The sequence below is a fragment of the Amphibalanus amphitrite genome, unplaced genomic scaffold (genome assembly GCF_019059575.1).
Source record: "Amphibalanus amphitrite isolate SeventyFive unplaced genomic scaffold, NRLGWU_Aamphi_draft 000289F_arrow, whole genome shotgun sequence".
In the NCBI taxonomy this organism is placed as follows: domain Eukaryota; kingdom Metazoa; phylum Arthropoda; class Thecostraca; order Balanomorpha; family Balanidae; genus Amphibalanus; species Amphibalanus amphitrite.
Window position 1 is genome coordinate 52,663 of NW_024881784.1, and position 22,375 is coordinate 75,037.

Genomic DNA, 22,375 nt, shown 5'->3' on the forward strand with positions numbered 1-22,375 from the left:
TGCCCTGAACTGTCTCGCCGTGTCTTCGCGCCGTCTTGTAGCGTTTTGTCCCATTCCGCGTCGCCGGCAGGCCGGTATGGAGCCCTTTCCGTGCCATCGAACCGTTGGCTCGCAGGTATTCGCTGCTTCGACGGCGTTCTGATCCGCGGGAATGTCTCCTCGACGCTCTCACTCCCCCCCCCCCCACCGCTGCTCGTCCCACGCGACTCCGTTTTTAAGCCGGCTCATAAAAGTGGTCTAGCTTGGCTGGAAAATTCCAATCATCGCGTGAAACCATGCTTAAAAAATTGAAATGTGCCGGCGGTGTCGTTTTAATAGTGGGCTCGGGAGCGGCCTGGCTTTGAATCAATTAGTGGGGCCCGTCGAGCCGCGGCTGGTGCCGCGTCTCTTGGTCGGGCGGTGGGCAGAGACTGAGGAAAAACGGCCCGTCCCGCCGCCGGGCCCACCGCGGCCGCTTACCGGATCAGATGGAAATTGTTCAACTTGCGAAGAAAATAAAATTTAGATAGGATGTAATTTGATGAGAAGTGGCTGGAACAAAGAAGTTAGGCCGAGTTGAGGCGCTGGGATTGGAGTGGTGACAGCAGAATATGGCCTGTTGACGGGGCGAGACGCCGCCGCCGCCGCCCGTCAGCGATCACATTTATCTTGGTCGCAGGCGTGTTTTTACACTCGTCGGAAAGCTTTCTGTTTTTATCTGAGTGTCGATGGAAATGTGTCGCCGCGGGCTGTTGGCTGAGAGGCGCACAGGGAGGCGCAGTAAGTTGTATTAATGGCCGGCCGCTGAGCCGAGGTGACGAATGTTACTGACATTCTCCGGCCTTGATCGCTGCGCCACAGATCCTGGCCCAGTGCTGCCTCTGTCCGCTGCGATCTTTTTGTCGAGAGGCGCTCCCCTCTGGAGAGCTACCGAATTCAGCCATGATAGCCGGCGCCGAGCGTTTTACACCCGCCGTTTATGGCCCATAACTGACTACTCAAATGTTAAGAGCTTCAATTTTAACTTGATAATTCGCGGCCGAATATTTATACGCTCTGTAAATCAGCGGGACCGACAATGGCACCGCTGCGGCGCGGAGGAGTTGTGTCGTGGACGCTGCTGCCGCACCACTGTGTTAAAATGTGCCGCCGGTTTACGAGCCGCGCTGCAGACACTCTACTGGTGTCCAGGTTCGGACAGAGGCCGGCCGACATTGGCGCCGTCCCGCTGAGGTGTGAGTCTGGTGCCGGGATGGTCGTATGCAGTACTGGAGCGGGTTTACAGCGTCCTGCTCCGGTCAATGGAGGTGGCTACCTCGGACCAAAGGCGACTCCGAGGTGCGACAATGACGAATGTGCGGGCCGCACTGAGTCACTCCTGCTCCTCCTCGTTGGACGGAGGCACTGCGTCTTTTTTGGGCCTTGCGATAGTGCACACTGCACATCTTTCTGGATGCCGTGAAAGTGCAGCATCTTTCTCAAGTTTCAACCTGGCGGCGGCATAGCATCTTTGCACAGATCCCGTTGTGCTCAAGTGTGCATTCAGGTGCGCCTTTTATGTGTTCAATAAGAGACCGCAGTTTCACATCCAACTATTTTCCCCGTTGCTCCACTATCGGTCTGCCACCCCTCCGCCCGCTGTGGGTCAGACCGCGGCCGTCCCCTCACCCCGCGCCCCGGGGCCAGGCGGCGTCTCCGGGCGGCTCTGCGGTCGACAAGCTGCTGTAATCGACAGCTTTGCGCCGCGCTCCGACCGGTGATCCGGCAATTTGCATCGGCTCAGCGGCGGCGCGCACCATCTGATCCAATTACAGCGGTGTCGGGACGGAGGCGTTTTATCACGGCGGCTTAGGCGGCCGCCGGGACCCAGGTGCCGTCGGCTCCGGCGGTGATTTGTCCGGATGGAGCAGCAGCGGGAGGCGGTGGGGGCCGGCCCGGCACCGATCCGGACGACAGCCATCAGCCATATCAGTTCCCTCGGATTGTCCCCTCTCTGCCGCCGCTGGAGTGGCAGTGTTCGGTGATCAGTGGGAAGGAAAGGGAAGGTGACGAGAGATTTGAGATCGGGCTGGAGCGGCAAAGTGACGCTTTCCCGGATTTATCAAATCATCGCTGTTGAAGCGATATGCGTTAGAAACATGACTCGTTTGTTGTCAGCTGCCAGGCAAACCTGACAGACAGCAAGGGCTGTCAGGTCCTTTGGGAGCCTCGGCTCTCGCCATACTCCTTGGCCGATGTTCCCGGGGAGATCTTGGCGGCCGCCCCATCAGCCGTGTCTGTCGCCGAAGACACACGGACAGTGTACACTTTTGGCTCGTTAGCGTCAGAAACGACGGACCGATGAGCTGTGCCAGCAACCAGCTGACCGATCGACGCATCTTAGAAACCAGTATTTTGAATTTTGATCCTAGCCAGTCGGGCGTCGGAAAGTGTGATGGAATTAGTTAGTGATGTTTAGCTGCAGTGACAAACACATCGCATTTGACGTGTTTTGACGATCTCTAGGTGACCATTTCCACTCCTCGTCATATTGTCGGCTCAGTTTGCCTCTTGCATTTGTAATGCCTTCGCCAGTGTCGCTTTCCTCGGTCTTCTGGCGCCCTGTCCCCTCCTTGCGTTGCTGTCCGCCGGCCACCGTCTGTCTCCTGGCCTGAGGAGTGTTTGATGGAGACGGACGACCCCCGGCCGAGATGAGGTGACCGCCGTGTCCTCTCCGACTCCACCCCCGGCGTAATGAAGTGTCAGGTGCGGCCGGCGGCCGGAGCCGCCCGCTGACGCACCCGCTGATGACGCGGGGTCGGTGGACGCCCAAAGTCACCGATAGATCCTCACCGGAACGAATATTGGGCGGAGCATGGAAGTGTGGCGATGTAGGGCTCCACCATTCCAAATCTGCAATATTTATGTGAAGGAAGTTATCATGAAATGACAATAATGAACTGAAGGGGGCGCAGTTTTAAGATCTGCGACAGTGTCTTGGCTGGATGATTTTTAAGCACGGCTAATCGCATAGCCTCCGTTGCATTGAAGCTGCACTTAGTTAAATATAAAGTATTGCGAAGCTCAAACTTTTTCGTATCATTGGGGTGCCAACTTTCGGATTGACATTATTGCAATTGAACAATAACACCATTCGGATAGCTTTCAAGCGTTGTGGGTGGCACAACTGGCCGATAGCATTTTTAATAAAGGTAGGTAACTAACTCGGAAATCATTGTTTGTTATGAAAGTATTTTGCTTCTATATCTGCCCACAACTGGTATAAATAGGTACCTGTCCTTGAATCATCCAGATATTATTTGTGCTAGCAAACAAGTCCAATCTCGCCTCATGGGTGGATGTTCAATTTGGTGCTTGTCGTGACATGGATTGTTTGCGTACGCTCCGTGTCATCCCCGCGTTTCTGGGAATATTGTCAGGCTGGATGTTGAGAGCATCGCAAACAGTGTATCGTAATGAACAGGGTCTGCTATCTGGTGTCCCACCTGGCGCCGGTACGTGGAGGACTGATCAATGATCACAGATCACACACTGGTCGCGTACCCGGCCGGCCGCGGTACCCTGGGGATTGATCTGTTACGGGCCAAGTGCGAAGGCTAGTCCGTTTGCGAACGGACTAGTCCATTCGCGAATGGACTAGGCCGTTTGCGAATGGCGGTCCGTTTGCAAACGGACTAGTCCGTTTGCGAATGGCCGGCCATTCGCGAATGGCCTAGGCCGTTTGCGAACGGACGGGTTTGTGGCGTTGCACTTAGCCGCCGGAAGCATGGATCCTCGGATTGGGGTACGATTCCGAATGAATGGGGGACCGCTGGTCGATGCAGGGGCGTCGCCGACGGGGGGGGGGGTCGGAGGAGTCCGGACCCCCCCCCCCTCCACACACACATTCTTGAAAATATGCTGGTCCGACGCCCCCCCCCCTCCCCCCCACACACACTCTTGGCCACGAAAATAGATCAAGAATAAAATAAAATATTTTAAAAACGATTTTGGTGCATTTTCAAAATAAAATTGTCTAAATCCGAGGAGTTTTCAGTATTTGGTGGGGATTACTTTGACTGACCGTCCGACCAGATCCCCTAGTCGAAAATCCGTGGCGACGCCACTGCGTCTATATGTTTAGTTTGTTCTCCGGAGCAGATCTGCGAGCTGGCGCAACTCTGGGTTAAGGTCTCCACACACCTGGTCCAGTGGTCCATTCGGGATGCGACTTTCCGCTGAACCCTGCACAACGCGGAAATTATAGCAACGTGTTGCCGCTGGCCACTGGCCAGGCTTCGGCCACCGATCTGGATCTGGGGGAGGTCAAATATCCCCGTGACCTTCGAACAGCGGAGAGTCGCGTGGTGTGCGGAGACCATTAGTACCGTGCTCCGGGCTCCCCGCTGATGACCCGACCTGACCTTGGTCGAGTTTGTGGCGCTCGATTCATTCTGCTCTGGTGTGGTGTACCGGGACGGTGCGGCTTGTGTGTGGTGAGTGCGGTGCGGTGAGTGTTCGAAAAACTGTTGTGTTGCATTGCATTTAACAATACGCGCACTGCAGGGGGGGTTGCTTTCAACCCCCTGTGGTTTTTCACAGATCACGAGAAAACGGCGGCGCGCAGCAAAGCCAAATTTTGTATACCTTTTCTCCCATATTCTGCGCACATTATGTGAAAATGCTGACTCCAGATGACCTCTTGCTGGATATTTCGCACTTGGCCTGACTTCGCACTTGGACTGGGAGCATAAACGCCCGTCCATTCGCAAACGGCCTAGGCCAACTGCAATAACGCACATGGACTAGTCCATTCGCAAACGGCCTAGTCCAAGTGCGTTATCGCACTTGGACTAGGCCATTCGCGAATGGACTAGCCTTCGCACTTGGCCCGCAACAGATCTATGGTTATCAATCAGTAGTCGGGTACCCTGTGGGCCGCGGTACGCCACGGGCGCCGATCATTCCTGGCGACAGGTCAGCTACACTCACTGGCCGGGGTACAGTCGCTCCCAGCAGCTGCAGCACCCCGCGGATTCCACTGAGTTCCGTCAGGATACTGGTCCACGGCTGTCGGCTGTCCGCTGTCGGACACGCCCGCCAGTCCGGGTGGCGTGTCCGCGCCGGCCGTGTCCGCGCCGGCCGTGTCCGCGCCGGCCCTCTGTGTGTGTACTGTGTACCGGGCAGCGCGCGGCGCGGTGTGATTATGGTGAGCCGGCTGGATAGTGGATACACAGCCGCTGTTGACCGGACGCTGTCATATGCCAGCTCATCAGCGACGCCCCCAGCCTGAAGCAATACACCTATCGGCCGGCGGGCGCGACACAGCCGATTAGGTGGACGTCGCTTTATGACCTGCTCCGCCGGCGGCCAGCGGCAACAGGTGCGGCCGAGTTTGGCCAGCCAGATAGCCGCCAGGTTATTAGTATGTGGCCGGGGAGCCGCACTGACTGCGCGAATAACATCCGGTCTCTGGCGTGTCACAGTCGGACGCTGGATGTCCAGGTGTCGTAGTTGGTGGAGGGGGCAATACGCTAGTTTTTTTTGTCAGTTGGACAGAAAGCAGCATAGAGACGAGTTACGAACTTGTTGGTCGCTGTCCTGCTAGTAATATGACATTTTTTTAATCTAACGAAAAATAGTCGACCACTGGCAGAGAATCGCCAGACATTTATCACTATCACCCCGGTTTTGGAATCGACCTGGTCATCCAGTCAGCAGAGCGCAATGGAACATCCCCTCTCTGATGATAGACTGTCCAGTGTCCCATGGTTTTTGGATACTCTTGGAAGAGCTGTGGGCAGCACGAGACGAGTGGACGTGGTGGTCGGTGGTTCACGACCACTGACTGCAGGTCACACTGAGTCACAGAACACCGGCTCGGCTCGCCGTTCCCTTGTTGATCAGACCGCGCTCTGCTGTCTGTCGGATACCAAAGCACTGCGGCTCGGCGACCGCTCGCTATTCTTTCGCGACTTTAGGAACGGACCAAGCACCAGCGGCGCCCATTCGCCGGCTTTAATATGGGACAGTTAGCGAGTTAGGGGCGGCGTGTGCGGCATTCCACTGTGCCGCGCCCGTTTCATCGTCCTCGACTGCGGCTCGTAAACATGGGACGGCCGCCGGGACGGGTAGCTGCCGGGTCCGGGTGGCTACTGGGTGTCTGCTGAACCCGGCAACGGGCCGCGCGAGCAGCCACTGCAGCAGATCGGGCACGGGCCTGGAGGATACAATGGAGTCGTCTCTGGACACTGCCCGAGATGCAGTGAGGCGTCGCCTTCTGTTTCGGTGCGCCGTGCTCATATTCGAGGGCCAGACCTCCACCTGTTCTTTCGTCACATGTATGGCATGTCTGCAGTGTGCGGCTGTCGCGCTGACACGCTATGCTGGGGCCCTGGGGTGGTCCGGATGTGAATGCCTCATACACCATCCCGCCGTTAAAGAACTCTCCGTCCTGTGAGGAGTCGCGCTGGTCTCGGACGGCTGTTGAACCCTTTTGTGATGACGAGTGACGAGTGTGTCGGCCGGACCACCGCGCCGGTCCGGCCGGGTCCGCTCCCACACCGGGCTCCATGGACCTGCCCAGGTGTGTGTGACCGGCCTGTGGCGGCGGCGGCAGGGTGTCGCCGCGCGGCGGGGGGTTCCGGCCGCCGCGCTGTCTGCCCCGCCGTCACCCTGCGCCGGGCGGCCGGTCCCCGGTCCGGGCTCGGCCGTCCATTGTACCCCTCCGGCCGGCAAACAGGGCAGTGGAGCGGCGCGCGGCGGCCATTGTGCGCCGGCCGGCGATGGCCGCCGCTGACCGCCGATCGGTCACGCCGGCCGTGATTAGTCAGTGGTCGGCGGCCGGAACTAACCGACAGCTGCCCACCGGCCGGACACTGGTCATCGGCCGCCGCCGCCGCGCTGACAGCTGCTCTGTCAAAGGCCACTGGACCGCGCCGAGGGAACTGGACCGCCCGTTGTCAGCCTGTCAACTGCCGGCGGGGGGCAACTCGACAACGGCACCGGAGGACTACTCGGTATTGATTTCAGCATGTCAGTTGCCATGACTGATTGTGTATCAGTGAAGCCTCAAATATTTTTTTCAGCGGTAGCAGATGCGACCTTGGGAGAGATACCATTGGCGGTGGGTCATTGGATGGATAGCTTACAACTTGGACAAATTTTAAGTCTCAAACGAAAGTGGCACTTTTCAGCCGTATTTTGTTTTCCTCTGGCAGCAGTTCCGAGGCTGACGTTTGACCAACCCTGCTGTGCTGTGTATTTGCCCGTGACTTCGCGCTTGACTGCCTTCCTTTGGGCCTCTCCCCGCCTTGTAAAGGAGCCGCGACTAATCTGTTCGCTGATTCCGCTCGGTCCGGCCGGCACCCCTGTGCTGGTGGCCCGACCGGCCGCACCCGGTGGCAGCGGAGGCCGGAGGGGGGTGGGGAGTCGGTGCTGGTGACGGTGCCGTGCCGTGTCACTGGTGTCGGCGGGCTGGTGCTGGTGGTGCCGGGCGCTGGTTCCGGTCAGCCCTGTCACTGGTGCGGTGTCGGACCGCGCCGCGCTGACTCCGGGGACGCCACATTCCGGCGCCTTTGTGCTGCCGCCCGACCCGGCCCGTCACCCCTGTGTCTGCGATTAGCCGGCAGTCAGTTGACCCGGCCGGCGCACATAATACGTTTATGGACAGGTCGAGCCGACTGGCTTTGTCGCTGCGTGTTTGCCGCCGGCCGGCGAGCCAAAGGATTAGGACGGCCGGGCCGGCCCTCTGCGCGCCTTTATGTGCCGCCGACTGCGGCCGGTGGTCCCCCCAGTCCGCCCGGCTCCCCGGCCGTCAGTCACTGAGTCAGAAGGGTCGAGTCACTCACAGGGTCGTGGGTGGTATCGGAACTTCACTGGACGGTAGGCGAGAGCTCTTCTCGGTGTTCAAGATGAGCCAGCATGGACGGACATCACTCATAAGCCTTCCCCGGCCGTCAGTCACTGAGTCAGAAGGGTCGAGTCACTCACAGGGTCGTGGGTGGGATCGGAACTTCATTGGACGGTAGGCGAGAGCTCTTCTCGGTGTTCAAGATGAGCCAGCATGGACGGACATCACTCATAAGACGACCTCCCAGTAGTAATGACAATATCATACTGTGTACAGTAGGGTGTGTCATATCTAATATTTTTGTCTCAGATCAAGCGCTTCCGCGGATATTCCTTGTCCCTGGGTTCATTGAAGCCCATTGGCACTGTTCTTTTTTCGCTGCACCGAAAATTCAGGCGGCGCGGGCCCAATCAATTTCGACATTTCCCGTGGCGCCCGGCGTTGAAGTCTCCATACTGAACACAATGCGTACCGTAGCGCTAACACCAGCCATATGACTCGCCGTCGGCCTGTAGCGGCCAACACCGTTTGACGGTTCAAATTCGATTGCTATTTCTTGTTTAAATGGACGTCGGACGAAACATACTGTTATCTTAATGTGTTGAGGCCATTCAGGGACCCACAGATGATTCATATAATAGGATCACGCTGCAGCCTTGGCAAGACTATCACGAATGGGGCAGGGAGAATGAGAGCGCGGATGGACAGAGGGCAACGTGAGCGGGGTCTCGGGTATTACCCCTCCGTCGGCAACACAATGTGTCGGCTTTCGAGTCATGTGCTGTCTCCGCGAGGTACACGAGCTTGCGAAGAACGTGGGTCAGTCTGGTTTCAGCTGCGGCGTGAGCAGAAGTGCGTGTGGCGCAATCGTATCGGACTATCCGTGCCGCAGTGATGCCGTTGCGAAGCAAGGCGAAACATTTTGTTATCGAGCCTCCCAGTGTGCTGCCGGTAAATCAGCTGCCTACAAACAGAGATGTAGTGAACTATGTGAGACTCTTGGCAGGGGATAGAAAAAGTGAGCGGACAGTCGCTGCATGTTTACGTGAAGCAGCGGAAGCGGTGGTTGCAATGTGGTCGAGTGAGGGCATACCAACGATACAAATGCACAATGTGGTTCGGAAGGTAAAGCAAGTCTACTAAAGATTTCGCCGATCGAGCAAGGTGCCCAAAAGAATGCGGGAGGGACACACGAAACAAAGTCTTTCTGAAGCGAGTCTGTTTCGTAAGCTCTTTGACATCGCCCGCTGCCGCTGTAAAGATCGGCGAAGCTGTACCTGTCCACTTACAAACCGGGTACCGCCAGCGGAAGTAGCATTCCTTCGAGACCAGAGAGGAGTTCGGAAGATGAGACTGGGTGGTGTGGACTACGAGGAAACGAGGAAACGACGTAAGACTGCGAGCCTTAGAATGAGACGGGAGCGGAACGAGGGGAGGAGCGACGTGGGTCAAGCTGGTCCTTCCCACCTCCGTACCTATTCCAACGGCGTCAATATCGACGAGACAGGCCAGGAAGACTCATCGGCAACGACCGACACCAACGACAGCAATGAAGACGTCACAAGTGAATTTGAGATGAAGGAATGCATCGAAGACTCAAACGATGATGATATGACAAACACTGCACTGACAGCTGACTGACAGGTATGGTTTATCCAACCGTGCTGTAGCGGCCGTCATCAACGGTTTTCAGATGGATATCGGTGGCGTAGCGAGCGGCAAAACAGAATTGCTGGTCGACCCGAAAAAGTATGGAGAGAAAGATGCCGGATGAGACAAAGTACAGTGGCCGCACGGGACCAAAAACACAGAGACGCTGAGCTCAAGGCCATGTACTTTGATGGAAGGCATGATCAAACTAGCACGGGCCGAGGCGGCTACAGGGCAACTGAGGAACATGTGGCTAATGTAGCAGAACCAGGAAACGAATATCTCTCCAACTTTACGCCAATTTCGGGTAAAGCCATTGATCAAGCCAATGAGCTGATAAACGTTGCCACTCTGGCTAATGGCTGCGATGGCGCGGCTGTCAATACGGGCAGATCTGGTGGAATATGCAGACTTTTAAAGCTTATTCAAGAGAAAACGGTCCATTGGTTTGTTTGCCAGCTGCACTCGAATGAGCTTGTACTCAGGGAAGTGTTCCAGAACTTGGACGGCAAAACCAGTGGACCCGGATCATTCACGGGGCCGTTGGGCAAGGCAGCCGGCTGCTCCGTGCACCGTCTTTCTCCCGTGAAGTTCCGACCGGTGAGCGGCCCAGAGCTGGATCTGCCGGACAACATCATCGCCGACCTCAGCAGCGACCAACTCCTGCCGTATCAGCTCACCAGAGCCGTGCGGACGGGCAACGTCTCCGCAAACAGTAGCGGCGGAACGCCTTCAATTAAGGGGGGGGGGGGGCACTGCCGACTTTTGGTCCCATTCTTTCCATGCAACGCCCATAGGGCTAATGTTAAAATGCCCAAATCAAAGGGGGGCACGGTGCCCCGGTAACGGAGGAGGCCTGCATGAAAATCGGTCCCCTGAACCATGCAAGGTAGGCAAATGCTAATTTAGTTGAATTCAGTTTGCTATTGAATGGCAAAGATGCATCTTTTCTGTGTAACCGTTGTCTAAATAGAGGATACTGCCTCGTTTGCATTGCTTACATCCGTATTGACAGCGTCTGTCGACGCTAAAGGCTGAAACAGACTCTTTCCGCGTTCAGGAAATCGCATGCGAGAGCCTATTCAAATACATTATAATTCTTCTCGCATCAATCGCTTGCGGGAGGTGCGTGCGATTGATGCGAGCGTGCTTCCATGTATTTGAATAGGCTCTCGCATGCGATTTCCTGACTGCGGAAAGAGTCTGTTTCAGGCATAACAGGCGAAGGCGCGCGCGGCTGGTGTTAGTGTCATCAAACGCATTACGCCAAACATGGAGACTGCAACGCCGGGCGCCACGATAAATCCCGAACTTCTTTCAGCCGGCGCCGATCGAATTTTCGATGCATGGAAAAAAGAAATGCACCAATGGGCTTCCATAGACACAGGGACAAGGAAAATCAGCGGAAGCGCTTGATCTGCTTCTAGTGACACACCCTAGTGTACAGGGTGTCTCAAAAGTTCGTTTACACATTTCCCATGTCAATAAAGCATATAGGAACCGGCCAAAAATCTAAGGTTTTGGTGTCCGTGTGTACACTAGACAAATATGCATGCTTTGACAACTGATTCGGAAGGTTGGAAACCAAACCCTTTGCTGTATCTCCAAAAATATTTGCCCATACCGATTTTCGTCACTCCGTCAGCTGCCGGAGGCTGATAAAAGGTTACCAGCTTTTAAGCTCTTGTAGGGGAATCCCCTGCAGTTTCTGCGTCAGATTTAGGTTTGACGAGCTCCCCGGCAACATCCGCTTCTCCCTGAAAGCCGACAGCTTGCATCGACACCATCCGTGAGTATTTTGTAGGTCTTTTCTGGCGCTAACTCCTTCGTGAATGACTGGCGCCGACTTCCCAAGCACCATTTTCCTTTTCAAAACAACCTCATTCCTGAACAAATGGGAAGTGCCAGGGGCAAATTTTTCGCAGCATATCGTAGCAGAATGTGTCGGCCATCTGTTTCTTAGACACATTTTGCAAATTTTGCAAATCCCGAACACTCGTCATTCCCAATGCCAAGACCTTCGCTGGGTTCCGGAGTGTTTTCCTCAGGAGAGGTTCTGCTTTGTAAACGGCCAAAACCTGTCCATCGTGCGGTTTTGTCCGGATTTGGTGTGTAAAAGAAAGCTATTTGCTCCAGATCTGCCTCTTGAAACTTCGTTAGATAAAACTTTACATTAATTGACACTTTTGGAAGGTCACTTGTCCTCGGCATTGACGATTTTCGCATTATTTTCCTTCAAAATTTAGCGTTATAGATATTATAAACAATTTTAAATGATATTTTGTCTTTATTTTATGATGACCTGCAATTTTTGAAACTGGGTAACCTCTGTCTGTGAGCTTCTAGTCAGTTGTCAATAGTTAGGACTGCATTTTCAGCTGCTTTCCGGAGCACGAGTCTGCTGCGGTACAAGGGTCGTTCAAAGCGCTGTTAGTCTCGCATGGTTTAGTCCTTCAAAAATTTTAGCCACCGTTTTTATTAGATGACCATCATGTTGTACTCATCCTCGCCGACACTTTGCCATGTGTCATTTCCGACCTAACCATTCCCATTACTCGTGAAGCAGAGAGTTTCTCAGCCGACCCGAGTATGCGACCTCCATTTTCATGCCTGATCCATGGTCAGAGGTGAACCCTTTTTGTGAGCTCATGAAGGGTCGAATGCGCTTGAAAACAATGAAGCTGCTTGAGGATGGTTGTTACCAATGCCCATGCAAAATTTCGACTGTTAATTTCTTGTTGATTCAGAATTATTGACAAAAAAAGCATGGCTGGTACCTGTAAACGAACTTTTGAGACACCCTGTATATTGTAGGCTGCACTAGTCTACGGTCCCAATTTTAGCCGAAGAAGGGTCGGTTCTATGACCACTCCTGCCTTTACGTTACCGTACTTGCATTCGTGTCTGTCATTGCAAAAGATGTGCGGAAGGGATGGACAACACGTTAACTTCTGTTCCATGTGACCTTAAAACGAGCTTGGAGGATCATTTATCCAAATTCTAACTTCTATGTTGGAGCTTTAGTGGGCCAGTTCTTGAACGTTTGAAAATGCATATGTCACTCCTCTACCATGCGTGCCGCCGTTCCATTATTGGTTCTGAGGAATCTCTTTTTGCCTCTCCTGAGCTTATACGATGCAATGTAATGCAGTAGGGTTGAATGGTTTCTTTTCGAGCAAGTTCCCATGGTATGAGCGGCCGTGCCGGCTCTAATGTCAGTTTGTCCAGCATTGTCCAGCTGTTCGGACCGCTCTGAAATGAGAGATGGCTGTCTGGAGGTACAGCTTTGTTTGCGGACGGTGGTATGTGTGGCGGGCGTGATGGACTGAGCCTGCGGACAATGGCGACCCGGGTCTGTATCTCGGTGTCTGGCCGGGGAACACCTGTTCCCGCCGCGTCTCGCCGGTGTCGGGGGCGGAGCTGACGGTGTCGTCGCCGAGGCCCGCCTGCTGACGGATCACCGGGGCCGGTGAAAGCTGCCCTCCGCGCCGCGCGGAGCGGCCGACACCCCCGCTGGACCCCGCTCCCTGAGTCGGGTAGCTCAAGTGGAAAGGTATTTCCTGGTCAGGGACAGGGAGCGTCCAGTGATGATATGTGTAGGTTGTGGTAAGAAAGGTTCCAATCCGCCGGCCCGCTGCTGGGTCCATGTGAAGGCCCGACCGATGACTACCGTACCGGACGGCGTCGTCAAGGTCGATGTCACATTGAACCGCGGGTCTTGGAATTTGAAACTGCTCGATAAGTATTTGCTTGACAAGGCAGAGTGGTTTAACTATAAGATATGCTGGGTTGTCGTCTTTACCGTATTTCTGATGAAGGTTTCCCTATGCCCTCTATTTTTATATATATATATATATATATATATATATATATATATATATATATATATATATATATATATATATATATATATATATATATATATATATATATATATATATATATATATATATATATATATATATATATATATATATATATATATATATATATATATATATATATATATATATATATATATATATATATATATATATATATATATATATATATATATATATATATATATATATATATATATATATATATATATAGTCGGTATTGTTCGTGGCTCGTGCTAACGTCCAGTATCTTCGCGCGAGACAAAGTCAATACCGCCTTAAGAATATATTTACGCTGTCTTGTTTTACGCTGTTTGACTTTTTATGACCTTGTTATAACAAATCATAAGTTTTGAATCGAGTATTATGATTCCTTTTAAACTATTTTTTACGAAGCTGTTCTTCAATCGACAACGATTAGATAAACAAAAATATTTTCAAACTTTTTCTCGCGCATCCATTTGTTTGTGTTAACAAATCTGAGGCATATTCACTTTCACCTTGTTGTTCCCTGCTCTGTGTGAATCTGATTCACTAAATTGATTCACCACAGTGATACGTGTCCGCTTAGGTACTCCTGTAATGTGATGTGAAGCTCGTTGCGTGTCTTAGTTGTCCAGAATCTTAGACGGTTGGCTTATTTACGAAATGACTAAGGATGCCGTCACGGTGACTTGTGTGAAAAGTCCGTCTACGGTCTAAGCTGCTGAAAGTCTGACTTTGCAGCGTGGCGTGGGCATCGTGTTATTGTGTATTTACCATTTCTTTCCATAGATGGCAGTAGTAGTCCGCGCCTGAAGTTAGGCTGTGCCGCAGTGCTCGAATCCGGCTACTGCCGCTGGAATGGCTATCATTGTAACGACTCGATTCTGCTATCGAAGGCTCAAGCTTCCTGAATCATTGCGGTCGTCTAGAGCCGAGCCAATGTTCTGGACGTGTGTGGGATGGACTTTTCGTTCAACAGCGTTGATCTCCGACTGGAGCGGGGTATTTGAAGGTTCCGGGAGGACCGGAGTCACCTCAGTGCCGCCTGACAGGCTGTGGGGAGGTCGGGGTGATGGGGGCCGCCAATAGTTTCCGACTCGGGAACAGTCGGCCACAGCGGTCGGCCGGTCGGTCGACGACGGGTCAGCGCGCGCCGCCCCGGCCGCCGCCGCCATTCGCCGCCGCCGCCGGCCGGCCCCGCCCACACCGCCCGGGCGGACCAACCAGCGGCCGCGCCGCCGACACCGCCCGAATTAGATAATAGACGAGCCGGCCGACCGCGCCGCCGCCGCTGCCGTCCGGCCTCGGCTGATTGGGACGACAGCCGATCTGCTTGACTTGCTCTCGGCCAGGATTATATTCAATTGCCGACTCGACTTCTAATGGCCAGCCATTGATACCATTATATAAAGGCGAATCTATCATCGGCCGGACTAAGTGCTTGTAATGGTTTCAGCAGCGGCCGGGCCCGGCGTTTTAACGCTGCTTTGGTGGAGATAAATGATGGAAGCGCCGGCGGACAAGTGACAGATGCCGTCGACAAATTAATGGGAAACTCGTCTGGAAAATAGCGCTGCCGTGCGCTGTAATTCAATCGCGGCGCGGTATCGGCGCCGGAGTGGGCGGCCGGCGCGATGGCATCTGCAGACCCGCCGCCGGCGGTGGGGCCGAGCAGAGGCGGGGAGGGACGGCCGTGACGGGATGAGAATCGAGACGCCAGAGGACGGAAAGTGGTGGGCCGAAACCTGGCTCGAGAGGATTTAGCAAACGCCTGAAGTTTGGCAGCAACACGATTCAGTCTTACCTATGAGATGAAGGTCACGCGAAGAGTCATTAATCAAACGCACAACCGAAATTGCTCTTGTAAGCCTAAGGACAAAAATATGTCGTTTTTGTTAATTTGTTTGTTTGTTTGTTTCGGTTTCTCTCATGTCTATTGAACTGTCCACCATGCAAAACACAGCGGAACGGGTATGCGAGAGTATCCCTTCCGGCCCAGTTAGCATCCAACCGTTTGATTCATATATATGATAAGTATATTTTCAATGTATGTGTTCAGTTTTCATGAGTTTCCTTCATTTCCGATTTTCATGTGTTCAATTATTATTCATCGTTTCCTTTCAGCATGTCCGATACTTTCCCGTTATTCGGAACCACTGCATGGTTCGATGAGTCGTTGAAAGCACCCTGGTGGTACTCTGGTGAACACAAGTGGCAGCTGAGGCCCTGCAGGGGTCGGTTCTTCGAGAGTCAAAACTCAGTGAGGCTCAGAAACACCATTGCGGCCCCCATCCAAATCCATGGCCGGCCGCGGAGTGTCCGTGACACCAGCTGCCGTCATTGGGGTGGGGGCACCAATGGCGACGGCCGAATGGAATGGAGACACTCCATAGGGAAACTCGGTCAACTCTTCACTCGGACCGGATCCACCGACTGGCACTTGGGGCTTACGGAACTGACTTTGTACTGCTCACTGCTTACGTGGCTAGCTCGCGGTACTCGCTTAGAACTCGCTCTCGCTTTACTCGCTCTCGCTTGGTGCTCATAGCTCACAGCCTCGCTTTTTGTCGGATGTTATATCATCATCTCAGCAGAAATATCCGGCTGCTTCAAGACGTTCTAACAGCCATGCAGCAGCAAATGCAGGCATCTGCACCCCGTCCCTGGTGATGTCTACCGGTTCGTAGCAGTTGTCTACGCCGGCCCGCGGCACATAGCATGTGAGCCGGCGCGGCGCCGCTCCGGTCCTAATTGGCCGGCCGATGAGTAACGAGCCCGGTGCCGGCCGGTCCTGTTTTATCACCGGCCGACGCGCCACCATTTGTCTCGGCCGCCGCATCGATTGTCGACACCGGCCGGCGCGCCGCTTTGTCCGGTGGCGGCGTTTCCGGCGCGGTGACGGCGTGAAATGTGCCACTGACGCGCCACTGTGCGCCGCTGAGCGATCACCGGGGAAGTGGGCCACGGTGACGGCGGCGCTCACCGAGTTCTGAGACGCTCGGGTGGCTCCTGCTGAGTCCTGAGACACTCCGGTGGTGGAGTCCGGTGGCCGACCGGTGTCGAGGCGCAGCGCGGAGTCGGATAAGCCACGGCGGGCTGCGACACCACCGCAGGAGAACGTGACCAGAGTACCGCTCACCAGAGACAGATGGATACATGAAGTGGCTCGTTTTTCAATAGGATGACTTTGTCGACATAATGTCGTGGACACGTTGCTGCGGAGAGGTTAACTGACGGCTTGTTGAAGCACTCGGTTGAACGGGACGGGAGATTAAACGGATTTAGTTGGCGAAACACAAACAATATCTAGAGAAACATCTGCCTTATTGCCGTCAGCGCTGATCACTTTAAATTTCAATCGCATCAGATATTTATGTACTTAACTGTCTGTGTATTTTCATAAGTTACGGCAAGACAACAGGGCACAAGTTTCACGAGCCACACATGTTTTAAGCTTGTTTTCGATCGCAAATGTTTATCTGCCATTCTTTTTCTCGCCTTATCAGCGCAATTGTCATTTTCCATGGCTGCCCTGTTATGTTGGCTGCCGAATCCACAGCGGCCTTCGAAAAGCCACACATCTCTGGCGTCTTTCTGGGTAGCCATTCATAATGCACCCAGCACTGCTGCCGTCCGCCCCAGCCCACGTCGCCGCCGTCCGTTCGAGCCCTCGCTGCCGCCGTGGGCCCCCGGCGCCGGCAGCGCCCGGCGGCGGGCTCGGCGGCGGCTCGAGAGGCCGTTTTGTCGCGGCATTCAGCCGGCGGCGCTAATGGCCTCGGCTGACATTCAGCGCCGGGTCCATTTAATGCCGTTTATCGAGTAGAATGGTAATTTATTGTGGCATTGAGCGGCGCGGCCGGCGGCTCACCTGGCGGTGACTGCAGCCGGGCCCCGTGTGACTGACTGCCAGTGTGCGCGCCCGGCACGGTGACGGCGCTGTGACTCTGGCGGCAGCTGCACGGACGCCGCATTCACCGTCCGCGCACAATGGAGCCGCACAAGGTGTCGACGGGACGGGACCGAGGCTGTCGGCGGGCCAGGGTAGCACGCCGGGGCCGGTCCCATAGTCAGAGGCCACGGCCAGGATCTGCTTAGGGAACGGGCCCGTCAACTTCACAGGGAAAGTCAAGTCGCGTCTGGCCGCAAACCAAGCAACAGCGAGTGAAGTCAATGGATGGAGTACATGTTAATTGATGGTGAAGAAATTGTAGCACCTTGCCCATCCACCAGCGCCTAACTTGTTTCCGCACAATATCTTCAGCCTTACCTATTTTCCGAGGGGCTTTTTTCGCTATGTAGGGCGCCGCGCTCGCCCTTCTGCCCCACTTCTTTCCGCCACATTCTTTGCTCTTCCTTCTCTCTGTCACTCTCACAATGTGTCACTCCTCTTTCTCACTCAACGGCTCTCCACATTCTGGAATCGCCGCTGACAATTTCGGTGACGATCCAGGACGTCGCATTGGAGAGGTGGTGAGCTCCATTACGCCTCTTATGGCACCTGCCAGGAGCGTAGCTGCTCGAGCTGGTGCATATGGTTGATCAGCCGCCGTAGGATGGGTGATTGGCGTCTGTAAGGAAGGTACTACCATTCACGGCCCCGGCATGAGGGAGGCCTCACTGGATGGATGCCAATCCCTTTCATATGCATATTGATAACGACTCTTTCATCGCGCTCATTTGTTCCGCTTAAACGATTAGCCTTTGTTCAGGTGGCATTCTCATCGGTCTCATCGACATCGGCTAATTGTTTGCACTGCTGTGTTTGTTATTAGGTACACGCGACCAGACGGCTTTCATCACAGGGTGATGAGTTGTGCGAACGTCACTGTGATTCGCCCCTGTGTGACGCGACCAGAGGCCATCAGGACCGCTGTACCGTCTCCGTGACTCGACTCTGACCGGTGTATCTCGACTGCGACGCAGCTCTGGCTGTGACGGGCGACGGCTGTGGCACCCCGTGACTCGACTGTGACGCCCGCTGGGGCGGCGCCGCGCCGTGACAGTCTTTACCGATCGTTCGTCCCGCTGACGGAGGCCGTCTGGGACGGCGGAGGGCGGCGAGATTGGGCGGAGACGGCGGGGAGGGCGGTGATTGCGGCCGGCCGATTGCCGCTCGCCTTTTTACCGCGCCGCCTGCCGACTTAATTCGCGCTCAGCGCCACTTGTTACCACCACATCATCAATTGGCACCTATGACAAATTGTGTGGAAGCCGATATGAGGTGGCACCATCTGCTGTTCGGGACGCCGGAGACGCTGAGGGGCGGCAGAGAGGCTGCGGGCGGACGGACGGACGGACGGAGCGGCGGACGACACAGCGGGACCCCCGACACGCTGATTGTAATTACCGACACAGCCAGGGCCGTGGCGCATCATTCAAGCATTCACGGTCTCTTCACTTCTGTTTTTGTAGAAAATAGTTTTTTCTGTGCTTTGTTTCCTCAAAACCAGTCGCTGTTTGTTAGACCACGAAAGGCACTTGCAGTCAAACACATCAATACGAGTATAGGTTGTTCTTGAGTCTTGGTGGTTGGCTATTTCATTTTGATTGTTGAATGTGGGGACTTACAGTGAGCTCTGTTCCGGAAACAGGCTTTCTCTTATGAAGCCATTCCGGGAAGCTGAATCATCTCGGTGCGCAGCGGCTGCCGGCCGCACGGGTCACTGAGGACCGCTGTTTCTGTGAAGCTGGGCGGCCATCTCGGCGGCAGCTCGGCCGGCAGATACGGCCTGTCGGCTCCCACCAGCGGCCGTCGGTCAGCGGTTTAATAAGGCCACTGATGGTCGGCTGGGCGGACCCCGCCGGCCCACTGACGGCTCTGACGGACGACCCTGGGACGTCGGCCGGCTGGGGACCCGGCCGAGGCCCGCCCGAGCAGCCAGCGCCGCCGCTCGGCGCGCACTTTTATTAAATTCTTTACGAGCGGCCGCCTTTGAGAAGGTGCGGCGCGCGGCACGGCGGCGTGTGTGATGTATGGCCGCGGCGCGGCCGGCAGGCGGCGCGCCTCTCAATGGCAGCGCTGATGCCGGCGATCATTTGCTGCGGCCCGGAGCGGGCCCGCCGCGCGCTGATACACGGCATTACACGGCGTTACGGGGCGCGCGCTGCCAGACATCCATTCGGGGGCGCCGCGACACGATGAGATGGGCCTCGATTTGAGTTGCGTCCCGACCCGGCAGGCGCTCGTTTGTTTGAGGCTGTGGAAGCGACACTCGGATTGTTTCCTCGCTCAGCACCCCGCGCACCCGCTCAAACAAATGTTTATCCGTCGCTCTGTGTCGTGTGTTTGTCTTTCCGCTCGCCGGTGTGTGCCCTCCTTGTCAAGAGTGTCAGCATGTGGAGGTGCTGATCGCGCTAACGCTGCAAAGGTAGCTGTGTTTAGCTTAATTTTCGCACTTGTGAGTCCATTGTGTAAAATGCACTTCATAGACTGCTCTTGTCTAGTCTATGTTAACCGGTGTCTGCTGTTCGTATATTATCGTTTATCCCAGTAGTGAACTTTCAAGTGATCCAACACTCTGCCTGTGATTCTTTCAGTAATCTCAAATTGTCGGGTATGGGTATCATTCAGCGTCGCCTGCCTGACCAGTGGCCACCCTGCGCTCTCCGTCTTACCATGCTGCTCACCGTGTCTGCCTACAGAGCGGGCGCTGTCACTGGCTTCCCCATCAAACCCTGTACTCACTGTGCTCTCTGTCTTACCATGCTGCTCCCCGTGTCTCCGTACAGAGCGTGCGCCGTCCCCGGTGTCTACGTTTAACTCTGCACTTTCTCTGTTCCCCGTCTGAGTCCTACAGAGTCTGACTCCCTGTGCTCTCTGCCTACAGAGCGTGCGCCGTCGCCGGTGGACCCGTCCAGCTGCCCGATCTGCTGCGAGGCGCTGCGGCCCGGAGAGGTGGCCAGCCACTGTCGCGCAGAGCTCGAGCGACTGCTGCAGCAGACCATCGGCGCCCGAGAGCGACACGACCGCGACGGCCTCGGCTGGGAGGTGGGTGCGGGACGAGCCATACGGCCCCTCGGCTGGGAGGTGGGTGCGGGGCGAGCGACACGACCGTGACGGACTCGGCTGGGAGGTGGGACGAGCGACACGACCCCTCGGCTAGCTGGGAGGTAGGTCTGAGAGACGAGTGACACGACCGCGACGGCCTCGGCTGGGAGGTGGGTGCGGGACGAGCCACACGGCCCCTCGGCTGGGAGGTGGGTGCGGGGCGAGCGACACGACCGCGAGACGGCCCCTCGGCTGGGAGGTAGGTGCGGGACGAGCGACAGGCCGTGACGGCCTCGGCTGGGAGGTGGGTCTGGGAGACGAGTGACACGACCGTGACGGACTCGGCTGGGAGGTAGGTGCGGGATGAGCGGCACGACCGCGACGGCCTCGGCTGGGAGGTAGGTCACCGGTTGGTCTTAGTCGCCGGTCACAGACACATCACAGGTTTGGGGTCACCATAGACCATTCATCGGTTACCGGTCAGTAGTCAGTGGTTATAAGTCATTTTACTGGCAATGACTGGCAAGATGCCCATTGCCCAATGTTGATTATACCCACTGTTAGTGGGGGATGTTGATCCTCGGATCCTCCGACCATTTCAGAGAAGTTCGTGTAATTATGCTTTAAAGTGATTCACAACAAACATCAACACCAAGTTGTTCCATTGCGGATCCCCCTGTGCCCAAATGACGAGAGAATCAACAGCCTGTCATTGATGCAATAGATTGAACCTAACGGACGCCGAAAAGATTTACAATTGGCAATTACAATGTAATTGACACTTTTTGCTTCTATTTGGCCCAGCATTTTAAAACGCGTATTTTTATTTATTTCTTTCCTGTTCTGGTATCACCGCTGTGAATATGTTTGTTCTCGTCGTTAGTTCCGACCGCGGCGCGACCTCTCCCCTGCCGCCGCGCCGCCGCCCGCCGCCCGCCGCTCGTCTCTCGCTGCCGACACGGGCCCGCCGCCGGCCGCCCCCTGACATGTTTGCTGGCCTGTTGTCTCGTCAGCCGGCGGGCCGCAGGCAATCTTCGCGACACGATTTAAGCGAAACTGTTTAAAAGAAATCTCCTGGCAACTTGGCGACTCATTCTTTTAATCGCGCTATCCAATCTAAGCAAAAACCCGGACGCAGCCGGCGTTTTCTGTCGCGGAGAATCCCTTTGACATCGCAAAATAAGGCAAGCATAAAAGCGGACGCACCGTCTAACTGGTGCTTTTAATTAAAAAGAGCCGGGATCACGGACTCTGCCCTAACTAACAATTTCCCTCGTTTAATTGGAGCGTAATTGAAAGAACTTTGGAGAATTAGGGGATGATTATGAGTTTGTTTTCCGGAGCTTGCCAAATGAGCGTCAACCGAGGTGTAAAAGTCTGTGTTGGTGTGATGCCTCCTTCGAACCCTCCATTCCATGAATGCTTGGGCGGAGGGAGGCGTCGAGTCGTCGACATCCAACGTTTTAATGAGGCTGAACTGAGCGGTGGCTGGTGGGCGAAAGGGTTCGGGGTGCGGACCCGACACCCTTCAGAAAATCGGTGTGACGGTGAGAAAATCGGTGTGATGGTGAGAATAGAGGCAGTCGTTCTGTTTAGCAAGTGCCTTTTCCCTAAGCATTGACATGAAGCGTATGATGAGATCTGTGCTCAATGTGCTGCGTCCGTACTACGGTGCTACATATCCAATTTGCAACTTTGGTCATGGCTCGAGCTGGTCGAGCTGCTATGACGGATTCCCTGCATCGCACACACCGGTGATTTAGCGGCGCTATCGCTTTACAGCCCGGACCCATGTTTGTATACCTGTTGAAGCACACGTCCTGTGTTCCACACAGCTGTGTGCGTTGCCAGCGGTCGCTGATTGTGTTACACGTCGCCTAGTATCACACCTGTCCTGGCCATAAAGTGTCCGCATCTGCAGGACGACCGCTCGTAAAGCACCGGCGGACACTGTGGAGCTGCAGGTTTTACGGTCTCTCGGACACGGCCTGTCGCTTTTCCTGTCACCGGCGACGCCAGAAACGCCGCCCCGCCCCTGTCTGCCCATTGAGCGCAGTATCG

At 55.0% G+C, this 22,375-nt stretch overlaps 1 protein-coding gene across 2 annotated transcripts in view; it reads left to right on the top strand.

Annotated features, from left to right (window-relative positions):
- LOC122387561 (E3 ubiquitin-protein ligase Rnf220-like) overlaps positions 1-22,375 on the top strand; it is a 47,897-nt gene that overhangs the window by 11,611 nt on the left and 13,911 nt on the right. For both annotated transcript variants that reach the window (XM_043377880.1, XM_043377879.1), the window contains exon 4: positions 20,154-20,314. In XM_043377880.1, the coding sequence (XP_043233815.1) occupies positions 20,154-20,314 (161 nt within the window). The remainder of the gene's footprint in view (positions 1-20,153; positions 20,315-22,375) is intronic.